Raw genomic sequence first — 20,324 nt, forward strand, 5'->3', positions numbered from 1 at the left:
TGTCTTTTTGTGGTTGAAGTTTTGCAGGATCTTATAGATTTTAGAGATTAGGCCTTGATCAGATATGTCATAGCCCAAAACTTTTTCCAAGTCTTTAGGTTGTCTTTTTATCCTTTTGGTGAAGTCTTTTGATGAGCGTGTTAGATTTTTAGGAGCTCCCAGTTATCTAGTTTCTCTTCTGGTGTTTGTAAACTGTTATGTTCTGTATTCTCTTCATGCCGTGTATTAGGGCTCCTAGCATTGTCCCTATTCTATCTTTCATGATCTTTACCGTTTTAGATTTTATATTTAGATCTTTGATCCATTTTGGGTTAGTTTTTGTGCGTGGTGTGAGGTATGCGTCTTATTTCTTTTTTTTTTTTTTGCAGATGGATATCCAGTTATGCCAGCACCATCTGTTAAAGAGGCTGTCTTTTCCCCATTTAACAGACTTCGGGCCTTTGTCAAATATCAGCTGCTCATAGGTGGAGGAATTTACATCTGGGTTCTCAATTCTGTTCCATTGGTCTATGTATCTGTTGTTGTCAGTTCCAGGCTGTTTTGACTACCATGGCAATATAATAGGTTCTAAAATCAGAAAGTGTGAGGCCTCCCACTTTGTCCTTTTTTCTTCAGTAATGCTTTACTTATCGGGGGCTTCTTCCCTTTCCATATGAAATTGGTGATTTGTTTTTCCATCTCATTAAAAAATGTCATTAGAATTTGGATTGAGATTGCACTGTATACGTAAATCCCTTTGGGTAGAATTGACATTTTCACAATGTTTAGTCTTCCTATCCATGAGCAAGGTATGTTTTTCCACCTGTTGTTGTTGTTAGGTGCTGTCGAGTTGGTTCCGACTCATAGTGACCCTATAAACAACAGAACAAAACACTGCCCGGTCCTGCGCCATACTTAACAATTGTTATGCTTGAGCTCATTGTTGTGGCCACTGTGTCAATCCACCTCTTTGAGGGTCTTCCTCTTTTCCACTGACCCTGTACTCTGCCAAGCATGATGTCCTTCTCCAGGGACTGATCCCTCCTGACAACATGTCCAAAGTATGTAAGAGGCAGTCTTGCCATTCTTGCTTTTAAGGAGCATTCTGGTTGTACTTCTTCTAAGACAGATTTGTTCATTCTTGATTTGTTCATTCTTTTGGCAGTCCATGGTATATTCAATATTCTTCGCCAACACCACAATTCAAAGGTGTCAACTCTTCTTTGGTCTTCCTTATTCATTGTCCAGCTTTCACATGCATATGCTGCTATTGAAAATACCATGGTGTGGGTCAGGCGCACCTTAGTCTTCAGGGTGACATCTTTGCTCTTCAACACTTTGAAGCAGATTTGCCCAATGCAATGCATCTTTTAATTTCTTGACTGCTGCTTCCATGGCTGTTGATTGTGGATCCAAGTAAAATGAAATCCTTGACAACTTCAATCTTTTCTCCGTTTATCATGATGTTGCTCATTGGACCAGTTGTGAGGGTTTTTGTTTTCTTTATGTTGAGGTGTAATCCATACTGAAAGCTGTGGCCTTTGATCTTCATTAGTAAGTGCTTCAAGTCCTCTTTACTTTCTGCAAGCAAGGTTGTGTCATCTGCATAACGCAGGTTGTTAAAGAGTCTTCCTCCAATCCTGATGCCCCGTTCTTCTTCATACAGTCCAGCTTCTTGGATTATTTGTTCAGCACACAGATTAAATAGATATGGTGAAAGAATACAACCCTGACACACACCTTTCCTGACTTTAAACCGATCAGTATTCCCTTGTTCTGTCTGAACAACTGCCTCTTGATCTATGTAAAGGTTTCTCATGAGCACAATTAAGTGTTCTGGAATTCCCATTCTTCACAGTGTTATCCATAGTTTGTTATGATCCACACAGTCAAATACCTTTGCATAATCAATAAAACACAGGTAAACACCCTTCTGGTATTCTCTGCTTTCAGCCAGGATCCATCTGACATCAGAAATGATATCCCTGGTTCCACGTCCTCTTCTGAAACCGGCATGAATTTCTGGCAGTTCCCTGTCGATATACTGCTGCAGCCGTTTTTGAATGATCTTCAGCAGAATTTTGCTTGCGTGTGGTATTAATGATATTGTCCTATAATTTCCACATTCAGTTGGATCACCTTTCTTGGGAATAGGCATAAATATGGATCTCTTCCTATCAGTTGGCCAGGAAGCTGTCTTCCATATTTCTTGGCATAGATGAGTGAGCACCTCCAGCGCTCCATCTGTTTGTTGAAACATCTCAGTTGATATTCCATCAATTCCTGGAGCCTTGTTTTTCGCCAATGCCTTCAGAGCAGCGTGGACTTCTTCCTTCAGTACCATAGGTTCCTGATCATTTTCACAATGTTTAGTCTTCTTATCCTTGAGCAAGGTATGTTTTTCTACCTATGTAGGTCTTTTTTGGTTTCTTGCAGGAGTGCCTATAGTTTTCTTTGAATAGGTCTTTTACATCTCTAGTTAGATTTATTCTTAAGTATTTTATCTTCTTGGGGGCTAAATTGTAAATGGTATTGATTTGGTGATTTCCTCTTCAAAGTTCTCTTTGTTGGCATAGAGGAATCCAGCTGATTTTTGTATGTTTATCTTGTATCTTGATACTTTGCTGAAATCACCTATTAGTTCCAGTAGTTTTCTTGTGGATTCCTTGGGGTTTTCTGTGTATAAGATCATATCATCTGCAAATAGGGATACTTTTACTTCTTCCTTACCAATCTGAATGCCCATTAGCTTTTTCTAGCCTAATTGCTCTGGCCAGAACCTCCAGCACAATGTTTAACTTATTGTTATTTTATCTTACTGTGCTGTTTAGATCACCCAGCAGACATCTTTTGCCTTATTAGTGATTTTAGTTGTAAAATATCAAATGCACAAAAATTTACCTACTAATTATGATGTCTACCAAAGAAAATGTTTTTTATCAAGGGAATTCCTACCTATTACTAGTAAGTGTTCTTTTTAAATCATGAAAATATGATGAATTTTAGCAAAGTTTTTTTTCTGCAACTACTGAGATAAACATAATTTATCTCCTTTATTCTGTTAATGTGATGAATTAAATTAATTGATTTCCTAAGGGTGAGCCCACCTTGTACTTTTGTAATAAATCCATTTTAACTATTATGTATAATCTTAGTGGATTTATTTTGTTTAAAATAATAAAATGTAAAATCATGAGTAAAACTGGCCTAAATTTTTCTTTCTCTTACTGTATGTGTCTGATTTTGATATCGAAATTATAATAGACTTATCAAATGAATTAGAGTGTTCCATTTTCTGGCACAGTTTTGGAATTATGTATATGTTTAGAAGAACACACTTGTAAAGCCATCTGGGTCTGGTATTTTCATCAAGAGCAGATTTTCAACAATTTATTAAGCTCTTTAATGATTATGGAATCATTCTACCTCTCTTTTTTTCCTTAAGCCAGTTTCAGTAACTTATTTTATCCTAAGGCTGTTTCTATATCATCTAAATAGTCTAGCTATTAGCATAAAGTTACTCATAACATTCTCTTATTGTTTTAGAAAAAATTTTAATCATGCAGTAACATACATATAAACCCGCTGCCATCAAGTCAATTCTGACCCTATAGGACACAGTAGAGTTGCCCCATAGGGTTTTGAAGGAACGGCTGGTGGACTCAAACTGCCAACCTTTTGGTTAGTAGCCAAACACTTACACCACTGCGCCACCAGGCTCCAACATACATATAGTGAACTGCAATAATCTTAAATCACAGCTCAAAAAAATTTAACATATGTATACACCAGTACAACCACCATCTGGATCAAGATATAAAACATGACAAGCGCCCAGAAGACACCCTCTTGACCCAGTTGATACTACCTCAAAGGTAACCACCATAACTTCAATCATCATAGTTTCACCCAATCTTAAACTTTATATGACTGATGCATGTAGTAGTATGTGTTTGGTTCCTTTTCTCAACATTATATATGAGTCCTCCAGGTTGCTGCACAGTAGTAGTTCATTTTTCTTTATTGTTGTGTACTGTTCTGTTAATGGTATGAATGGAACGAACTCATACTATTATACAAATATACAGATTCATAAGCATAAAGCTACTATGAATACTCTTGTTCATAGTAAACATATGCACTCATTTTTCTTAGATGCAAACTCACAAGTAGAACTGATGGGTCATGAACAGGCTGGTATTGAGTCCTGGTGGCACAGGGTTAAAAACTCAGCTGCTAATCAAGAGGTTGGCGGTTTGAACCTACCAGCCACTCTACAGAAGAAAAATGTGGCAATCTGCTTCCGTTAAGACTTAGACCGCCTTGGAAACCCGACAGGGCGGTTCTACTCTGTCTATAGTTGCTAAAGGTCAGAATAGGCTCAATGGCAGTGGGTTTTTTTTTTTTTTTTAAACACTGTCAATAGTTTTTCAAAGTGATTGTAATAAATTATACTCCCATAGTAAAGTAAGAGAGTTCCAGTTGTCTTCATTCTCACAAAAAAAATAATTCTTCAATTTTTATTTTTAGTCATCCTGATATATATATATAGTAGTTCTCCTACTGTCTTTTTAATTTCTGCATATATAAAGTTATGGCTCTCTTTTTTATTACTAATATTAATTTGTTTTTTTATGTAATTAATCTCACCAGATATTTGTAAATTTTGTTAGTCTTTTTTAAAAACTAACTTTTTACTTTGGCCTCCTTGTTTGTTTTGTATTTTACTACTACTTGCCCTTCAGGGCAGTTCTACTCGGTCCTATAAGGTTGCCATGAGTCAGAATCAACTTGACGGCAATGGGTTTGTGCTTAGCTATACGTTATTTTTCTTTCTTTTACTTTTTTTAGGGATTTGTTTTATTGTTGGGTTCCTAATGCCTTAAGTTGAATGATCAGCTCATTAATATTGTACATTTTTATTTTCTACTATAAAACATATTAAAATTTTCTAGTACTCCCCCTCTAAGTAATACTTAAGCTACATCTCATGAGTTTTTGAAATCTTTCAGTTGCAAGCATTTTTAAATTTCTATTTTTATGCTCTTTTTTTTTCTGTGTGGTTTTAATTTTAAAATTTATGGAATTTAAAAAAAATACCTTTTATTTGTATTATGATCAGAGAATGTGATCTGTGTGATCCTAAAACTTTTAAATTTGCTGAGACTTGCTTTATGATCATAAGAGAATGAAGGAGACCAGTTAGTCTACAATCCTAAGACTTGGCCAAGAGAGAGGATACTGGAACTAACAATGGAAAGGTAAATAGAAGGGACATTTCAGAAGAAGAATCAACAGCACCTGGTGAGTAACTGATCCAAAGGTCAGGAGAATGAAGAAGATATGAGATATAAAGCTTCAGGCCAGAATGGCCAGGAGCAAGATGACTAACACTGAACAAAATTGGAAAGAAAAGAAATCATGATTTGATTGAAAAACCATGAGAATGTCTAATTGGTAATGGTAAAGAGTTGCTGAAAATCTAAGACTGGGACTTAAACAGAGGTTGAAAATTGAAATCTGATATCTTAGTCATCTGTATAGGATAATAATTAGGTAACAGAAAACGAGGTATGAGGGGAAGAGAAAGACAGAGAAGAATAAAACCTTTAGATATATGCACACTTAAAAGGTGGGGGAAATGTATAAATAAGGGGAACCTGCAATTTAGGCATTTTTAAAGTCTTTGGCAAGATTTTCATTTGTAAGCTGCTAATTCTGTATTAATACAAAGTACATCTAACAGAAACGACATCTACATTACACGGTGGGTAGAGCAATACAGTAATAAGAGATCTAGATTGTAGCTTTCAATTTTCCTTTATTGCTCACAACCATTTGAAGTAGATATTTACTAATCTCCACCTCAACAATTTTAGCCAAGTGTAAAAGCTCCTCCTAGATAGGATTCTGCCAGTACCTAGGATGATTCTAAGCTCTTTTGGTCTAGGACCCCTAGGACAAACATCATGTGCCAACTCAAGATTGACGGCCGTATACAACAACAAAAACATTCCGATTTCTGAATTTCATATGCTCTAAAGGAACACTGTAACACATTAGCAAAAAATCCACAAAAGTACAAAAAAAAAAAAATCCAAGGATGGTTCAAACTCCCTGAAGGACCAAATTACTGGACTAAGGGCTGGGGACCATGGTCTGGGGGGACATCGAGCTCAATTGGCATAACACAGTTTATATAGAAAATGTTCTACATTCTACTTTGGTGAATAGCATCTGGGGTCTTAAAAGCTTGTGAGTGGCCATCTAAGATACTTCACAGGTGCCACCCCATTTGGAGCAAGGGAGAATGAAGAAAATCAAAGACACAAGGGAAAGATTAGTCCAAAGAACTAACAGACCACAACTTCCACCAGGCTGAGTCCAGAACAACTAGATGGTGCCCAGCTACCATCACTGACTGCTCTGACAGTTATCACAATAGATGGTCCCAGACAGAGCTGGAGAAAAACATAGAACAAAATTCTAACTCACAAAACATACCAGAATTACTGGTCTGACAGAGACTAGAGAAACCCCAAGATTACAGCCCCTGGACACCCTTTTAAGTCAGTACTAAAGTCATTCCTGAGGTTCAACTTTCAGCCAAAGATTAGACAGGTCCATAAAACAAAATGAGACTAAATGGGCACACTAGCCCGGTGGCAAGGACAAGAACGCAAGAAGGGACAGGAAAGCTAGTAATGGGAAACTCAAGGTCAGGAAGGGGCAAGTGTTGATATATCGTGGGGTCAGCAACCGATGTCACAAAATAATGTGTATTAATTGTCTCATGAGAAACTAATTCCCTCTGTAAACTTTTATCTAGAGCACAATTAAAAAAAAAAAAATCCACAAGATGGTAATGGCAGCAAATTCAATGTGTGGGGCAATGATAAGTACATGGGACCGGGGACAAAGAGAATGGGTATGAAGCAGCTGCTTCCATGTTCCATACCCTGATATCTATGTCAGGGTCCTTGACCTCCTGTTCTAGTACACTGTAGGTACCAAATGAACACTGAACATAACAACAATAAATCTGGAAGCAGACTGGGCTTGGCAAAGCAACTCAGTCTATTTCAAGAACATACTGCATCTTACAAATGTATTTGGTCATATACTATTTCTACTTAATTTTTAAATACTGTTTAATTAGAGGGAGTTGAACCATTTCATGTTCTTTTTACATTTTTAACTTAGCCAACTTAGAATCAGCAATTTGAAACAAAAAACTTTGGAAGATTTTTTTCTGCCTCATTTGGAGATTCTTTTACGTGTAAAACAAAACTGAACTCTCAATTTTTAATAGGCTATGAATTCTCACCATGTACATTTCCATTTTCAGTACAAGTTCCATGAAGAAAGAATATTGATTCTAAAACATAAAACAGATCCTTATATTAAAGGTGATTTTTGAATTGTTAGAAACTTCAAGCTTTTTACCTTATTTTAATATTTTTATATCAAACCTAACTTTAAAGTATTTAAGTACTTCTAGGTAAAATGATCTATATCTCTATGTATTAATTCCTAAGAGGGAGTAAACTACTTTTTTTTGTCACTGTGAAGTAGTTATACTATGTCAATTTATTCAACTAATATTTACTGAGCCCTAGGGCATTGGCGGTTCAGCAGTACAGTTCTTGCCTTCCATGTGGGAAGACCATAGTCAATGCACCTCAAGTTCAGCCACCATCCATCAGTGGAGGCTTGAGTGTTTTTATGATGCTGAACACCTTTCAGCAGAGCTCCCAGACTAAGATGGACTAGGAACAAAGGTCTGACAATCTCATTCCAAAAATCAACCAATGAAAACCCTATGGATCACAAGAGTCCGGCCTGTACAACTTGCCCTAAGTATTAGATATTATATAAAACTGACTAAGTTTTTGCCCCAAAGAATTCATGGGAACGGAAAAGAAATGTGAACAGGTATCTATAAAATAATGTAGCAATTATTGTATCATATTTACTACATATTGCATACACAAGGCATTCAAGGGGAAGGAAGATATTTGTGGTGGGAAGAGAGGGTCATTGTAGGCCTAATAGAGTAGTTATCTTCAAATAAAGAGTCAGTTGGACAGGCTCATGGAAGACCGAGGGCAGTCAGGAGAGAGAGTATTCTAGGCCAAAAAGACAGGATAGCCTTAGTGAGACACAAAAGCAGTGTGTTATACGTGGATTAAATATAAATCAAACCCACTGCCATCAAGTCGATTTCAACCTATAGTGACTCATAGAATGGAGAAGAACTGCCCCATAAGGTTTCAAAAGCTGTAAATCTTTACAGAAGGAGACTGCCACATCTTTCTCCCCGGGATCAGCTGCTGGGTTTGAACTACCAACCTTTCAGTTAGCAGCCGAGTGCTTTAACTGCTATACCACCAGGAATTAATTATAGTACTTCTTGACACAAAATAAAGTGAAAGGTCAGAAAAGGAGGTGAAATTTTATACAGGGGCAGGGCCTGAAGGGTTTTATATTTCACAACAGATTATTACATCGTCCTACAGGGATAGGGAGCCTTGGTGGCACAACGGTTAAGAGCTTGGCTGCTAACCGAAAGACCGGCAGTTAGAATCCACCAGCCACTCCATGGGGGAAAGGTGTGGCAGTCCGCTTTCATAAAAATCACAGCCTTGGAAACCCTATGCAGCAGTTTTACTCTGTCCTATAGGGTCGCTATGAATCAGAATGGACTCTTGATAGCAATGGGTTTTGTTGTTTTTATCGGGATACAGGTGCAGAGCACTTAAAATGTTTCAAACAGGGTCAGACATGCTACTGAGATTTGTGTTATAGATGACTGTTCTGGCACCTATGTGAAGATGGACTTGAAAAATGGTTAGAGTCAGAGGAACCAATTAGGAGGCTGCTTCAGTAGTTTAGTGAAAGATGATCAGAGGTGGAACTCAGACTATGGTAAGAAGATGGAAAGGAGAGGACTGATTCAAGAAATACATACGAGCTGAAACTGAGATGGCTTGATAGACTAACTGAACGTGGAGGAAAAGGAAGAGACTAAGAGGATTAATGGATCAACAAGTGAAATAGAAAATATAAGAGAAGAAGATTTGCAGAAAGGATGATGAGTTCAGTTTTGGAGCCGCTGAGTTGGAAGTTCATGGGGTCATGTGAATGGATGTCCACCTGCCTACTGTAGATCTAAGGCTCAGTGGAAAGGTTAGTGTTGGAGGTACCATCAAAAAAACAAACAAAACACAACTACTTTATTGAGGTGTAATTCACGTACAAAAAAATCACTCATTTTATGTGCAACCTGGTAGCTAATGATGAATGTAGATCATGTAACCATCACCACTATCAAGATACACAACATTTCAATAACCCCTAAAATCTTCTGTGCCATGGATACGCTACCTGGAGGACTGTCAGTATACAGGTAGTAGGTACAGCTATGGAAGTAGATGAGAACATAGAAAGTGTGCAGAATGACAGCAGCAGCAGAAAAGACTGACTTGTAGGAGTGGGCAGAGGAAGAAGGACAGAGGACATTCGGAGAGGTAGGAAGGGAATCAGGAGGAAAGATAAGGCTTCAATAAAGAGTAACAGCCAATAGCGTCAAGTAGAAGAGTGAGTAAACTAGCGTAAGTACTCTAAAAAAGGGCATTGCATTGGTCAATTAGGTCGGCAGAGACCCAAGAGAAGGCAGTTGCATCAGAGTGGTGGAAGCAGAAGACCACTTATAGCAGGTGGAAGAGATGAATGGCAAGAGAAAATAAGACAGCAATACTAAGAGGCTTTTATGAAAAGGACCAAGACTGTAGCTAGAGTTAAGTGTCAGCTGAATTATGGAAAGAGAATCTTGAATTAGTAGTTGAAGAGAGCTAGACTCTCAACTCTCACCCACTACTTACTAGCTGTGTGATGTTAGACAAATCTTAATTTACCCGGGTCTGGATCCTTGTCTGTAACATAATGGCTGAACAAAATGATCGTCATTGTCCTTCTAGCTCTGACCCTGTGGACTTGTATGGGCACCCAGCAACATGGAGATAATCAGTAACCCTGGCAAGAGCTGTATCAGTGGACTTGGTAGGGGTGGTGTCTGCTGAAGTGTGTGTAAATAATTCCTTGGCAAAATCTAACTATGAAGGGTCCTGGAGAAATGCAGGCAGAATGGCACATACTTCCAATATCAATCATAGAACTTCAAAGACAGGAGACAACGTTTTGAGGTCCAGATGGGGCAACACCTAACCAGATAGCCAGTTGAGTGTCAAAGCACTCCAGAAGAACAACTAAGATCTATTCAACACACAGTACATGTTGGTAACTTACCTGGTGCTTTATGGGTGGAAAAAGTTAGATGCCCAGTATTTTTCCTGCCTCAAATTATTGCTACTATTTATGAAAACCAGGCTCTGGATTACAATAATCGTAATTTATGTGTAAATTTACATCATTTTTTATTCAATCTTTGCAGGGCAAAGGGAAATACATAAATTCCCCAATATATATTATGCAGAACGTCTCCACTGCAAATTTAAGTAAGTCATCATAGGATCTGGGCACAAAGAAAAATTATTTTTCAAATTTGGAAAGTGTTAAGCAGAAGAAATGGGGTTCGAATTCAGATCTTCTATTTTCAATTCCAAATCTCTGCACTACCTGACAGCTACTATTATCCTTCTTTGAGTGTCATGTATCTTGACTTTCAGCCATTTGCTAGAGTGTATGTTTTTATATAGTACTCATTCTTCCCTAGATTTACATGTAAATTTAAAGCCCTTTTAATTAGGTAGTCCAGTCTCATTCAAATAACACCCTTTCCTGTCTTTGAAAGATACATACCAGTATCTACTAATATCCTTTGATCGTAAATCATGATCCAGAAAACTCTAATCCTATTCTTGACAATATCTATATATGCAGGTTTTATTATCTCCTGTGGTCTTCTTTTGTCTTCTGAAGTCTCAATCCTCAGCAAGAAGAAATGATGAAAATACCGCCTACACTGCTAAGGCCTTCAATTCCCACCTAAGACACTAAAGCCAATACACATACACACCATACTTTTTTTTGGGATAAAATTTATTCCCACATCATATAATACCTGCCTGTTGCAAAAACTTATACCTAATCTGGTTAAAGACTTAGACAAAAATAACCATAATACGAAGTCACAGAAGCTTAACTAAGCCAACAATGAATATAAACAAACGAATTTTTATTGTGTCTTTTTCTTGCTAACATTATTCTTAGCTGTTGTGAAACTCTATACACGTTTAGATCATTCACCATGTCAAGGCCAAATAATATCGGCCACTATATGTTTTCAACTATGGAGGGTATCAGGAAAGAAGCAGGCGCACACAATTTTCTGACTTAAATAACATAATGAAGAAAAAATGATGATGAAGATGTTGAACGAATTAGGCAACTTTTGAGACACAAAAGAAAATTTACAAGTGAATTCTAATATCTGGTTAACTAAGGGAAGAGCTACAGCTTTTATTATCAGGTGTAATAGTGAGGTACCCTTGTGCATAAAGAGTCATTCTTGATCCTAAAAGACCAAAAAAAAAGAAAAAAACCCCACTCTTTTAAAAATTAAAATAAACAAGCACTTTAAAAATATTTTAAATATTATTCTAAGTACAGGATAGCAGTAAGTTTTCTAATTATCATCAAGATTTTAGGTAGAAGAAAAGACATGCCTTAAGGATAAATTTTCCTAATCAAGTAGCCCTAACCAAATTAACACAGTGCAAAGACTATTCATATGTATTTTATCTTAAATGGTGTAATTTATAAATATCACAAGATGTAAACCATGAACAGATACAAAGAAACAGGCACAGAGCTTTCCATAAACGATCTACTAAGAAATAAGTGAGCCTAGTTTTGCTCCATTTTAAATACATACACACCAACACATACACAAACACAGTGATCTTTAATCATTTTTATATAATGTTTAAATTAAACAGAAATATACAACTTCTCTAGACACGTTAAGCACTGCAAAAAAAAAAAAAAAAACTGGGGGAAGTAATTTGGTGTAGAAACGTTATTTTAAAAATTCTTGTTTTTAAAAAAGCCACCATACATTTTGGAGACAACTGGGAAATTTGAATATGGACTTCCAGTCCATATTCAAAAAATTATCTGGCTAATTTACTTAGCTAATGATATTATGGTTAAATAGGAAAACATCCTTATTATCAGGAGATGTCGTGTATCTTCAACTTTTATCTGACTCAGGTGAATAAACAATGGTTTCAGAAAGGGAAAATATAAACGTGGTAAAACGTTGACACCTTAGAAATCTGGAATACGGATACACACACACACACTTATGTTCATTATGTTATTTCTTTAAAAATTTTCTATAGGCTTAAACATTTTAAAAATAAGAAGTTAGAAAAAATAATTTATTTCATATGGTTGTAACTACCAATATTTGTTTCAAAAGAAACTATTGGATCTAACACGAGTCATAAGCCATTATCAAAACTTATTCTTCCAACTGTCCCTGTCAGTTTGAAAGACGTTACTTATTTAAATGAGAAAAGTTCAGATTCACTGGGGGTAGGAGAAAGAAAAGCAGCTTCAAAGTTGGGGAGTTTGCCTGTAACAGATGCCACAGTTCATGAAGGCTGCTCCCTATCAGTCTTCTCAGCTCTCCCCTACCAGATGACTGATGGCTATCTGCAGGGAGACGCAAGGGGGCCTCCAAGACAGTGTGCATGTAGAGGGAAGATAAGAAAATGCACTGACCCCAAACTGAAGGGAGATGCATTTCCCTGGGGTTTTCATTTGGATGGATGGTCAGATAGGGGCAGGTAGGAAAGAGGAAAGACCTATTAGAAACCAGGTGATAATGCATAAAGAAATCATATTAAAATGAACCAGCCTCTGCTCAGCTTCAAGAAATGATGACTTACAACACTATTTCATTTTAAAGGAACTCATTTCTTGTACTCGCTGTGGCAAAGAAAACATGAAACTACTCTTCAGCGAAGAAAAAAAAACTGTTTTCTCAAACTTAAACCCAGAGAGTGAAGAGTCAGGGAGAGTGCCTTTCAACAGAAATGGGGCATGTGGTGCTTAATAAATGCAGGGGGTTCTGAAAAATGCTGTTGTGAGAAAGTACTTTCATCACTATGCAAAAGACAAAAGCAGTGAATGTTGATCACATGGTACTAAAAAGCCACCCTTGCCAAATTTGTTATTCACATATAAATATATATACACACATATATATATTCTTTTTCATTTACTCTGAAAGTTAGCATGTTGGCTCAGAGTACCTTACTTTCACGTCATTATCTCTCTGCCATACACACAAGCCATAGCTGGGGATTTCAACGCGCGGTGAAGCTATGCTGAGATTCCAGACCTCAGTGGTGCTGGCATGAGTGCTGGTCTCTTCAGTCATAGAGAAGACAACAATATCCTAGGGAGACTGGAATTAGTCCTATTTTGCACCATTCAAGCCAAAATGCTGCTTATCAAGAAGCAAGTAATTGCTAGCTAATGGCTACAGGGAGAAAAAAACAAACATCACATTTCAATCGAAGCATCTCTTCGCACATGACAATAAATAAAGCTGGGGAAAGTATGAACATATAGTAGGGACAGTTTCTTGAGGTTAAATGGCAAACATTAAAAAGGCAAATTACCTCGTCCGACTGGGAGGGGCTGATTCTGGGCATTGGTGATACCTGTGGCGTTTTCAACTGTGTGCTGTTGCTATCTGGCACGAGCTCTCTGTGGACGCTTTGGATGTGGTTCTGGAGTTCACTTTCAGATTCAAACTTAACATTGCAACTGGAGCAGCGCGTCTTTAGTCCCCCTGCCTTGCCTTTACCCTCAATGGCACTCAGATTCTCATTTTGGCCCAAACCTGGTCTATTCGTGCCAGGAGGGATGTTGATGCCTGGGCTACCACTTTTACTGAGATTCACACAGCCAGCACACAGACCATATGGCAGACCATTGATGTCAAGTTTCACCAGATCTTGCTTTGAACGGAATTCTTTGAGGCAAGATGCGCACTTGTACAGTTTTTGGACGTGCTGGCCACGCCCCGTGGTCTGCACTGCTGACCCATTCCCTGTCTTTTGCATGTGGAATGTCCCATGGATTTTCAGTTCCAAGGTGGAGGTCACTGTCTGCATGCATACCACACAGCGAAATCCCGTCAGGGAATTTCTCAAGTCAGGGTGCATTTGGCAATGCTCTAGGAACTCCTCTTCGCTCTGGAGAGGCATCTTGCAAATTCGGCAGTTTCCAGTATCGAGACTCTTACTGTGTGTCACTTTGTGTTCAGTAAGAGTTAAGAGGGAGGGAAAGCGCTCTCCGCAAATAGGGCACATGTAGTGTTTGACAGGTCCTAGGTGGGTCTGCATGTGTTCACGGAGGCCGTTTTCAGAGAAGAAGGTTCGAGAGCACACGTTACACTTGTAATTCCCTTTGATGAGCTCGGCTTTCTTCTTCACAATGGCACTTTCCCCGGGTCTGATGTTGTGGTCTCGCAGCTGGTGGTTCTGCAGCAGAGTCTCCATTGTGTAGGCTGCTCCACAAATGTCGCACCCGTACATGGGCTCAGAGGTGTCCACGTCTTCTTCGCTCCCATCGTGACTGTTGTGGGACTCCTGGCTGTTGGTCAGCAAGGTCTGGAGCTCTACCTCCTCCTTCTGCACTTGCTCAGAAGCTCCATTGGTTCCACAGTTGGGAGTCTTGGTTTCAAACACGCAATGCTTCTCCCGCAGGTGTTTCTCCAGCAGGATGATCGCATGGAACGCTTTGCTGCAGAACTTGCAGTTGTACTTCTTACTGTGGGTGGTGATGTGGCACTGGAGCTCTACCTCCGTGCCAAAGGACTCGCCACAGAAAATGCACTTGTGCACTTTTCCTTGATTTTCCAGGTGGTTGTGCTTCACGTGGAGCTGCAAGTCGGTCTCGTTGCGGAAGTCCCAGTTGCAAGACGTGCACCTGTAGACTTTCTTTTCGTTACTGTGCTTCACAGCCAAGTGGAGCTGAATGGAGACTTTTGAGTCAAAAACCTCTTGGCAAAGGGTGCAACGGAAGAAGACAAAGGTGTGCATGTCCAGCAGGTGTTTCTGAAGGTCATCCACTGACGTGAACTGCTTATCACAACTCTCACAGATGTAGTATGTGGAGGTGATCATAAAATGAATGGTGACATGCTTCAGCAACGATTCCTGGTTGGGGAATTCCTTGTTACACTGAGGACAGGTCAACTTGGGAAGCACGGTGTCAAGATGAGTTTTTAGGTGAGTCTGAAAGCTGTCAAGGGACGTGTACTTAGCACCACACTGATTACAGATATATTCTCCTGCCGGACGCGGGGGGGCACCTCCTACCGCCTGCATCATTTTGAGAGATGTCTGCTCAATGGCCACAGGAGACAGTGGGCTCAAAGCTCTGGATTTCTTCCCATTGTGAATATAATTCAGGGCTAAGGGAATGTTTTTATGATTCTCTTTGATATGTTTGTTCAGTTTAAGAACGCTGTTGAATATTGGCGAATTTGTACAATAGGAACAAGAATAGACTTCTACTACGGGTTCTTTTGGAGTCCCAAGCACTGGAGACCCAAATCGGGAACCACTGAGGTCACAATGGACCTGTCTTATATGCTCTTCAAGGGAAGAGTCAGTGAGAAATCCCATGTAGCAATGGGGACAAAAGAATGCATTACTATCCTTAGCTGCTGGGTTTGCAAATCCATGAGAACATCGGATATGTTCCTGAAGAGTGTTGAGGTCATTGACAACTTCAGAACAGAAGTTGCACTGGTAGACTATGGCAGGCATCGCAGAGACAATCAGACCTGGGTCCTGAGCTTCATGCACTTGTTTAAGATGTTCATTCAGGTTGTAGAGTGAGGGCAATACTTCCAAGCAATACTGACAAATATGGGCCTGTTCTGGCTTATCTAGATGCATAGTTTTCAAGTGAATCTGCAGAACTGCAAGACTTGAGAACAACTGTTTGTTGCAGTAAATACAGCTGTAGGTAACCTTTGCTTGTTTACTTGAGGGACCAGTCAGGTCAGAGGTTTGCTGAGCTGCCCGCTTCCTCCCTCGACTCTTTGGGATCGGTGGGGCAGCTTCCACCATTGTTGAGCTGTCCACGGAGAGGTTGGAATCTGGAGTCGTGCTGGACACGGAGGTGTAGCCCACCGTGACCAGAGAAGGGCTGTTGCTGTGGTTGCACGACTCCGGTTGCTGGTGACTGTCCATGTGGCTGTAGAGTTCCTCAACACTGTGAAAACTTTCTGAGCAAATGCTGCACATGTTCTTCTTCTCCCCGCTATGCACCTGCTCCATGTGGTTCATCAGGGAGGTCTCCTCCACAAAAAGCTCGTGGCAGTAGACACACTGGAGGGCCGCCCGGTCCTCGTTTGGGGAGCACTCGGGGTGGCACTCCGCAATGTGCTTCTGGAGGTCTTCTGGGAAGTCAAAGCCTTCCTCGCACTGACTGCACTTCTGAGTGTCCTTCATTTTCCAGTCCTCCATCCTGGAACCAGACTGGGAGCCGTCCTTGTTCCTCTCATGAACCTGCATATGTCCGTGTAAGGAGCTAGAAGAGAGGAAGCCACGGCGACAAATGGCACATTTATATGGCTTGTTTGATGTGTGAGTCTTTAAGTGGATCTTCAAGTGATCACTTCTGGAGAACGCAGCATCACACTCACTGCAGTGGTACTTCTTGTCCCCGGTGTGGAGTTTTATATGGCGATCCCGGCTCCGCTTGTGTTTGAACAGCCTACTGCAGTAGGTGCATTTGAAAGGCAGTTTGTCACTGTGACTCTGCTCATGGTGCTTTAGGTAGCTGAGGCGGCTAAACGACTTGTCACAGAATTGGCATGGATATGGAAGTCCAGGGCCACCTTCTTCCTCTCCAAAATCGCAACCTTCTCCATGGCTAGGGGAAGTCTGGTCCTTGCTAGAAGGTGAGGAAGCAGGCCAAGAACAGGTGGGATCGTCTTCAACATCCACTCCATCTGCAACAAGAAGCAATGGAACAATTCATTCTACGTGTTGATAATTCAAGAATGAGTTTACTGCACCATTTCAACAAGCAGACGGTTGGACTGTCTAGAACCTTCCAGAAAAAAAAAAAGAGGAGGGAATATTTGATGGGGACATTGTAAAATCTGAGCCCAAAAAGCTTTTATTCTACATTGATTTTTTTTTTTTAAACTGGGTTGTAAAATATAAAAAGATATTAAATAGTTCTATGTCTAAATTACCCTTTTATTACTTGTTATCATTTTTCCTTAGTAGCAAGGTATATATTACACATTGACAATTTTATTAAAATGCAGATTTTAATATATTTAATGTTTCTTTTGTATTCATTCTGAAATGATTTGCATATTATGTGAGCATCTGAAGAGCCAAATGAAAAGAGGAAATATTACAGGAATGATTTAAAATTAATGCAGTCAACCCAGATGTCTAATATTTAATAAAAAATTCCCTCTGCATTTTGCTTGTTTTTATATAAAAAGGCAATTCTGAAGGCCAAAATCTTTTATAGGGTTATTATTGATACAGACCTTATTGCTTTCAGCAAAAAAATATTAAAAAGTAAGCACATGAAAGAAGACAGAAAACACAATAATAATTATGTCTTGTGTAATGAAAGACAACCAGGATTTCTTCAATAACAGAAAGATTCAAATACCATAGGGCAGAAAATGGATTATTAAATGTTAGAAGGGCACTGCTAGATATTACATGTAGCTGGGATCAGCTGGGATCAAGAAAAAATGAGAGTTTCACAAGGGCCAGATTTTAATAGTATATTTTGTTTGGAAAGTTCAAGAGGTGGCCCACCATTTCTTCCTTTTGCAAAAGCTTCAGCGGCCTGAACTTCCTTAGCTAAACAGGACCTGCACTTTGAGGTGAGCAGAGACAAAGCAACTTGCGAAAAACTGGAAACAGGAAAAGTGATAAATGATTATGGTAAATGCTGAAAGATTTATGAGGAACAAAGAGAAGACAAACAAGTCTGAAAGCCAGATATAAGCTTAGCAAGTTATCTATAAAGTAACTCTACCTTGTATTAGGTGTTTTTTGTTTTTGTTTTTTTTAACTACGTTCTTAGCAAATGTGCACTCTTATTTCTGTCGTCTTCTTAACATCCAAACGGAAAATCAGACCTTTTCAAAACCGGTTGTGAGATCTCTTCTTCACTTTTCAAAACAATCTATCGCTGAAGATGAGAAGAAATTTTAAAACTTTTTCACTCTCCAAAAGAGGGAGACTTTTCATAAACACAGACAAGTGCGTACAATGGACGTGGTGGGGATGGTGTTTCTACTAGAATAAGAGGTCCAATTAGAATATTATCAGAACACTCTAATAACGTTCAATTACAATATTATAATTTTTTCAATTCTCTAAAACGAAAGTTCACCAACAAGCTAAATTATTAACATAAAAGTCGAAACTGGTGAGCATTATATAAACAAATTCCAAGTCTGCTTTCTTTAAGGTAACAAGATTTTTACTAGATTATCAACCTCTTCCTTATCCACAGGAAACAGGTGAGGGTCATTCCTTTCCGGCATCTAGAAACTGATGACAACACCATCTCACTATCAATGCCAGATGGCAGCCATCGAACTCTGAGAAAACAACCAAACACCACTCCTGGATCCCTGCCCGCTGCAACAAAGCTTCAGCGATACAAGTTGAAAACCGCATGATTCTGCATTCTCTTTTATCTGACTCTATAACCCCACACGTTTCTAGTGTAAGAAAGGGTCTGATAATTGTGGGTGTGATTTATATTTAAGGGTGAATACATACAAAGAATATATGCAGATAAATTCAACTCACACCCAGCTTATAGAAAATCAATTAAAAACAAAAACTCAATGATGAGTCTAGTTTTTCCCTTAAAAAACCACAAATCACCCAAACCTGATACCCCTAAAACAAATCCAAGTGTTTAACACTTCTCCCTAGCTGAAAAATATTACTACTTATTAAATTTGCTCAGCATTCTAGGTCAAATCTACCACATTTCATGTTTATCTTTTAGGCTTAAATCCTGTTGTTTCATTTAAAAATATTTTCAAACACATCATCTCATTTGTACATGTGGGGAAAACAGTGAATCAGAATTTGTCATGCATCTAGACTGGAAGAATGTAACTACTGAGCCTGAAAATTTCGTAAGTGAATTTATTATTAAATTTTTAGTCTGTATACAAGCATGATATATGATTATACAAATGTATAAAGAGTTATAGAGCGATGGACCATTATAAATAGTGTGCAATCTCTGACACCATGCTTAAATCAGGTTTTTGTTTGTGGTCCATGTCTGACTATATCTATTACATAACTGTTCTCTTCAGCCTGTAAATCTCAACTAGGTGTCAAGTGAGCTGAGGGTTAGGTTCAAGTTTTTCCCCAAACTAGGATTCAAGGGAGCTAGAAACTGTTTTTCCCTCTCTCTCCAGTACCAATCAGTTTAAGATTAGAATCTGTATTTGACCTTAAAAAACAAACAAAAAAATTGATAATCATAGATGATATCTCTTTGTAACTGAAATAAAGAAAGCTCACCTACAGAATTCTTAAGCTTTAGGGCCAGGAGATGGAGTGACTGAGAAGTAAAAAGTTTGAGCAAGGAATGCTATTTTAAAAATAAATAAATAAATAAAGGTTTCATGAAAGACTGATTTATGTTTTAAAATATAAATTGAAAAATCTTGTTTTACTAATACTATAAATGGACCTATTCTCCCAGGGACACACAAGAACTCACTGACCAAACTCCCAGCGGGGTTGGGCCCATGTTTTAAGGAAATCAGACTCTCCCAAGACCTTTCTGTCGTTGCTGTTGCCAACATCCTCTAAGGTCTACTGATGTCCTTGAGAGCTACCAGTCCCCATCAGCTGGAACTTTTTGGCTTGAACAATGCAGACTACATTTAAATTACTCATACAGATTTAAACAATCTCAATTTCTTTTTACATATGGAAGAAACCTGGGAGGACCCTTTCAATGACTCTTTCTGTATCAACTGGAACTTTTTTTTTCCCTTCGGCACTCACGGAGTGCTACTTACAGGGAGTGTCTTTCTGTGTTATGGCAAGTTTTCTGCATTTCCATGTGAAGTACTTAACGTGTCCATGTTAAATTTTAATCTTTGGAATCAGTCACTTCACACTAGCTGACTCTCCGAGAGCTATAGTCTCACAGCCGGGGGAGGGGGGAAGAAAAAAAGTTTGCTGGAAACCAACTACCCAGCCTAAAAGTCTATTTAAAGATGCCAATGTGTGTGCATAGTTAGTGCAGATGTTTTTCTACAGCAACTG

At 38.8% G+C, this 20,324-nt stretch overlaps 1 protein-coding gene across 3 annotated transcripts in view; it reads right to left on the reverse strand.

Moving 5' to 3' along the window:
* Nucleotides 1-20,324, reverse strand: part of ZNF521 (zinc finger protein 521) — a 295,930-nt gene that overhangs the window by 151,137 nt on the left and 124,469 nt on the right. For all 3 annotated transcript variants that reach the window (XM_049901891.1, XM_049901893.1, XM_049901892.1), the window contains one exon: nucleotides 13,635-16,987. In XM_049901891.1, the coding sequence (XP_049757848.1) occupies nucleotides 13,635-16,987 (3,353 nt within the window). The remainder of the gene's footprint in view (nucleotides 1-13,634; nucleotides 16,988-20,324) is intronic.

Source organism: Elephas maximus, chromosome 11, assembly GCF_024166365.1.
Source record: "Elephas maximus indicus isolate mEleMax1 chromosome 11, mEleMax1 primary haplotype, whole genome shotgun sequence".
Lineage (NCBI taxonomy): Eukaryota > Metazoa > Chordata > Mammalia > Proboscidea > Elephantidae > Elephas > Elephas maximus.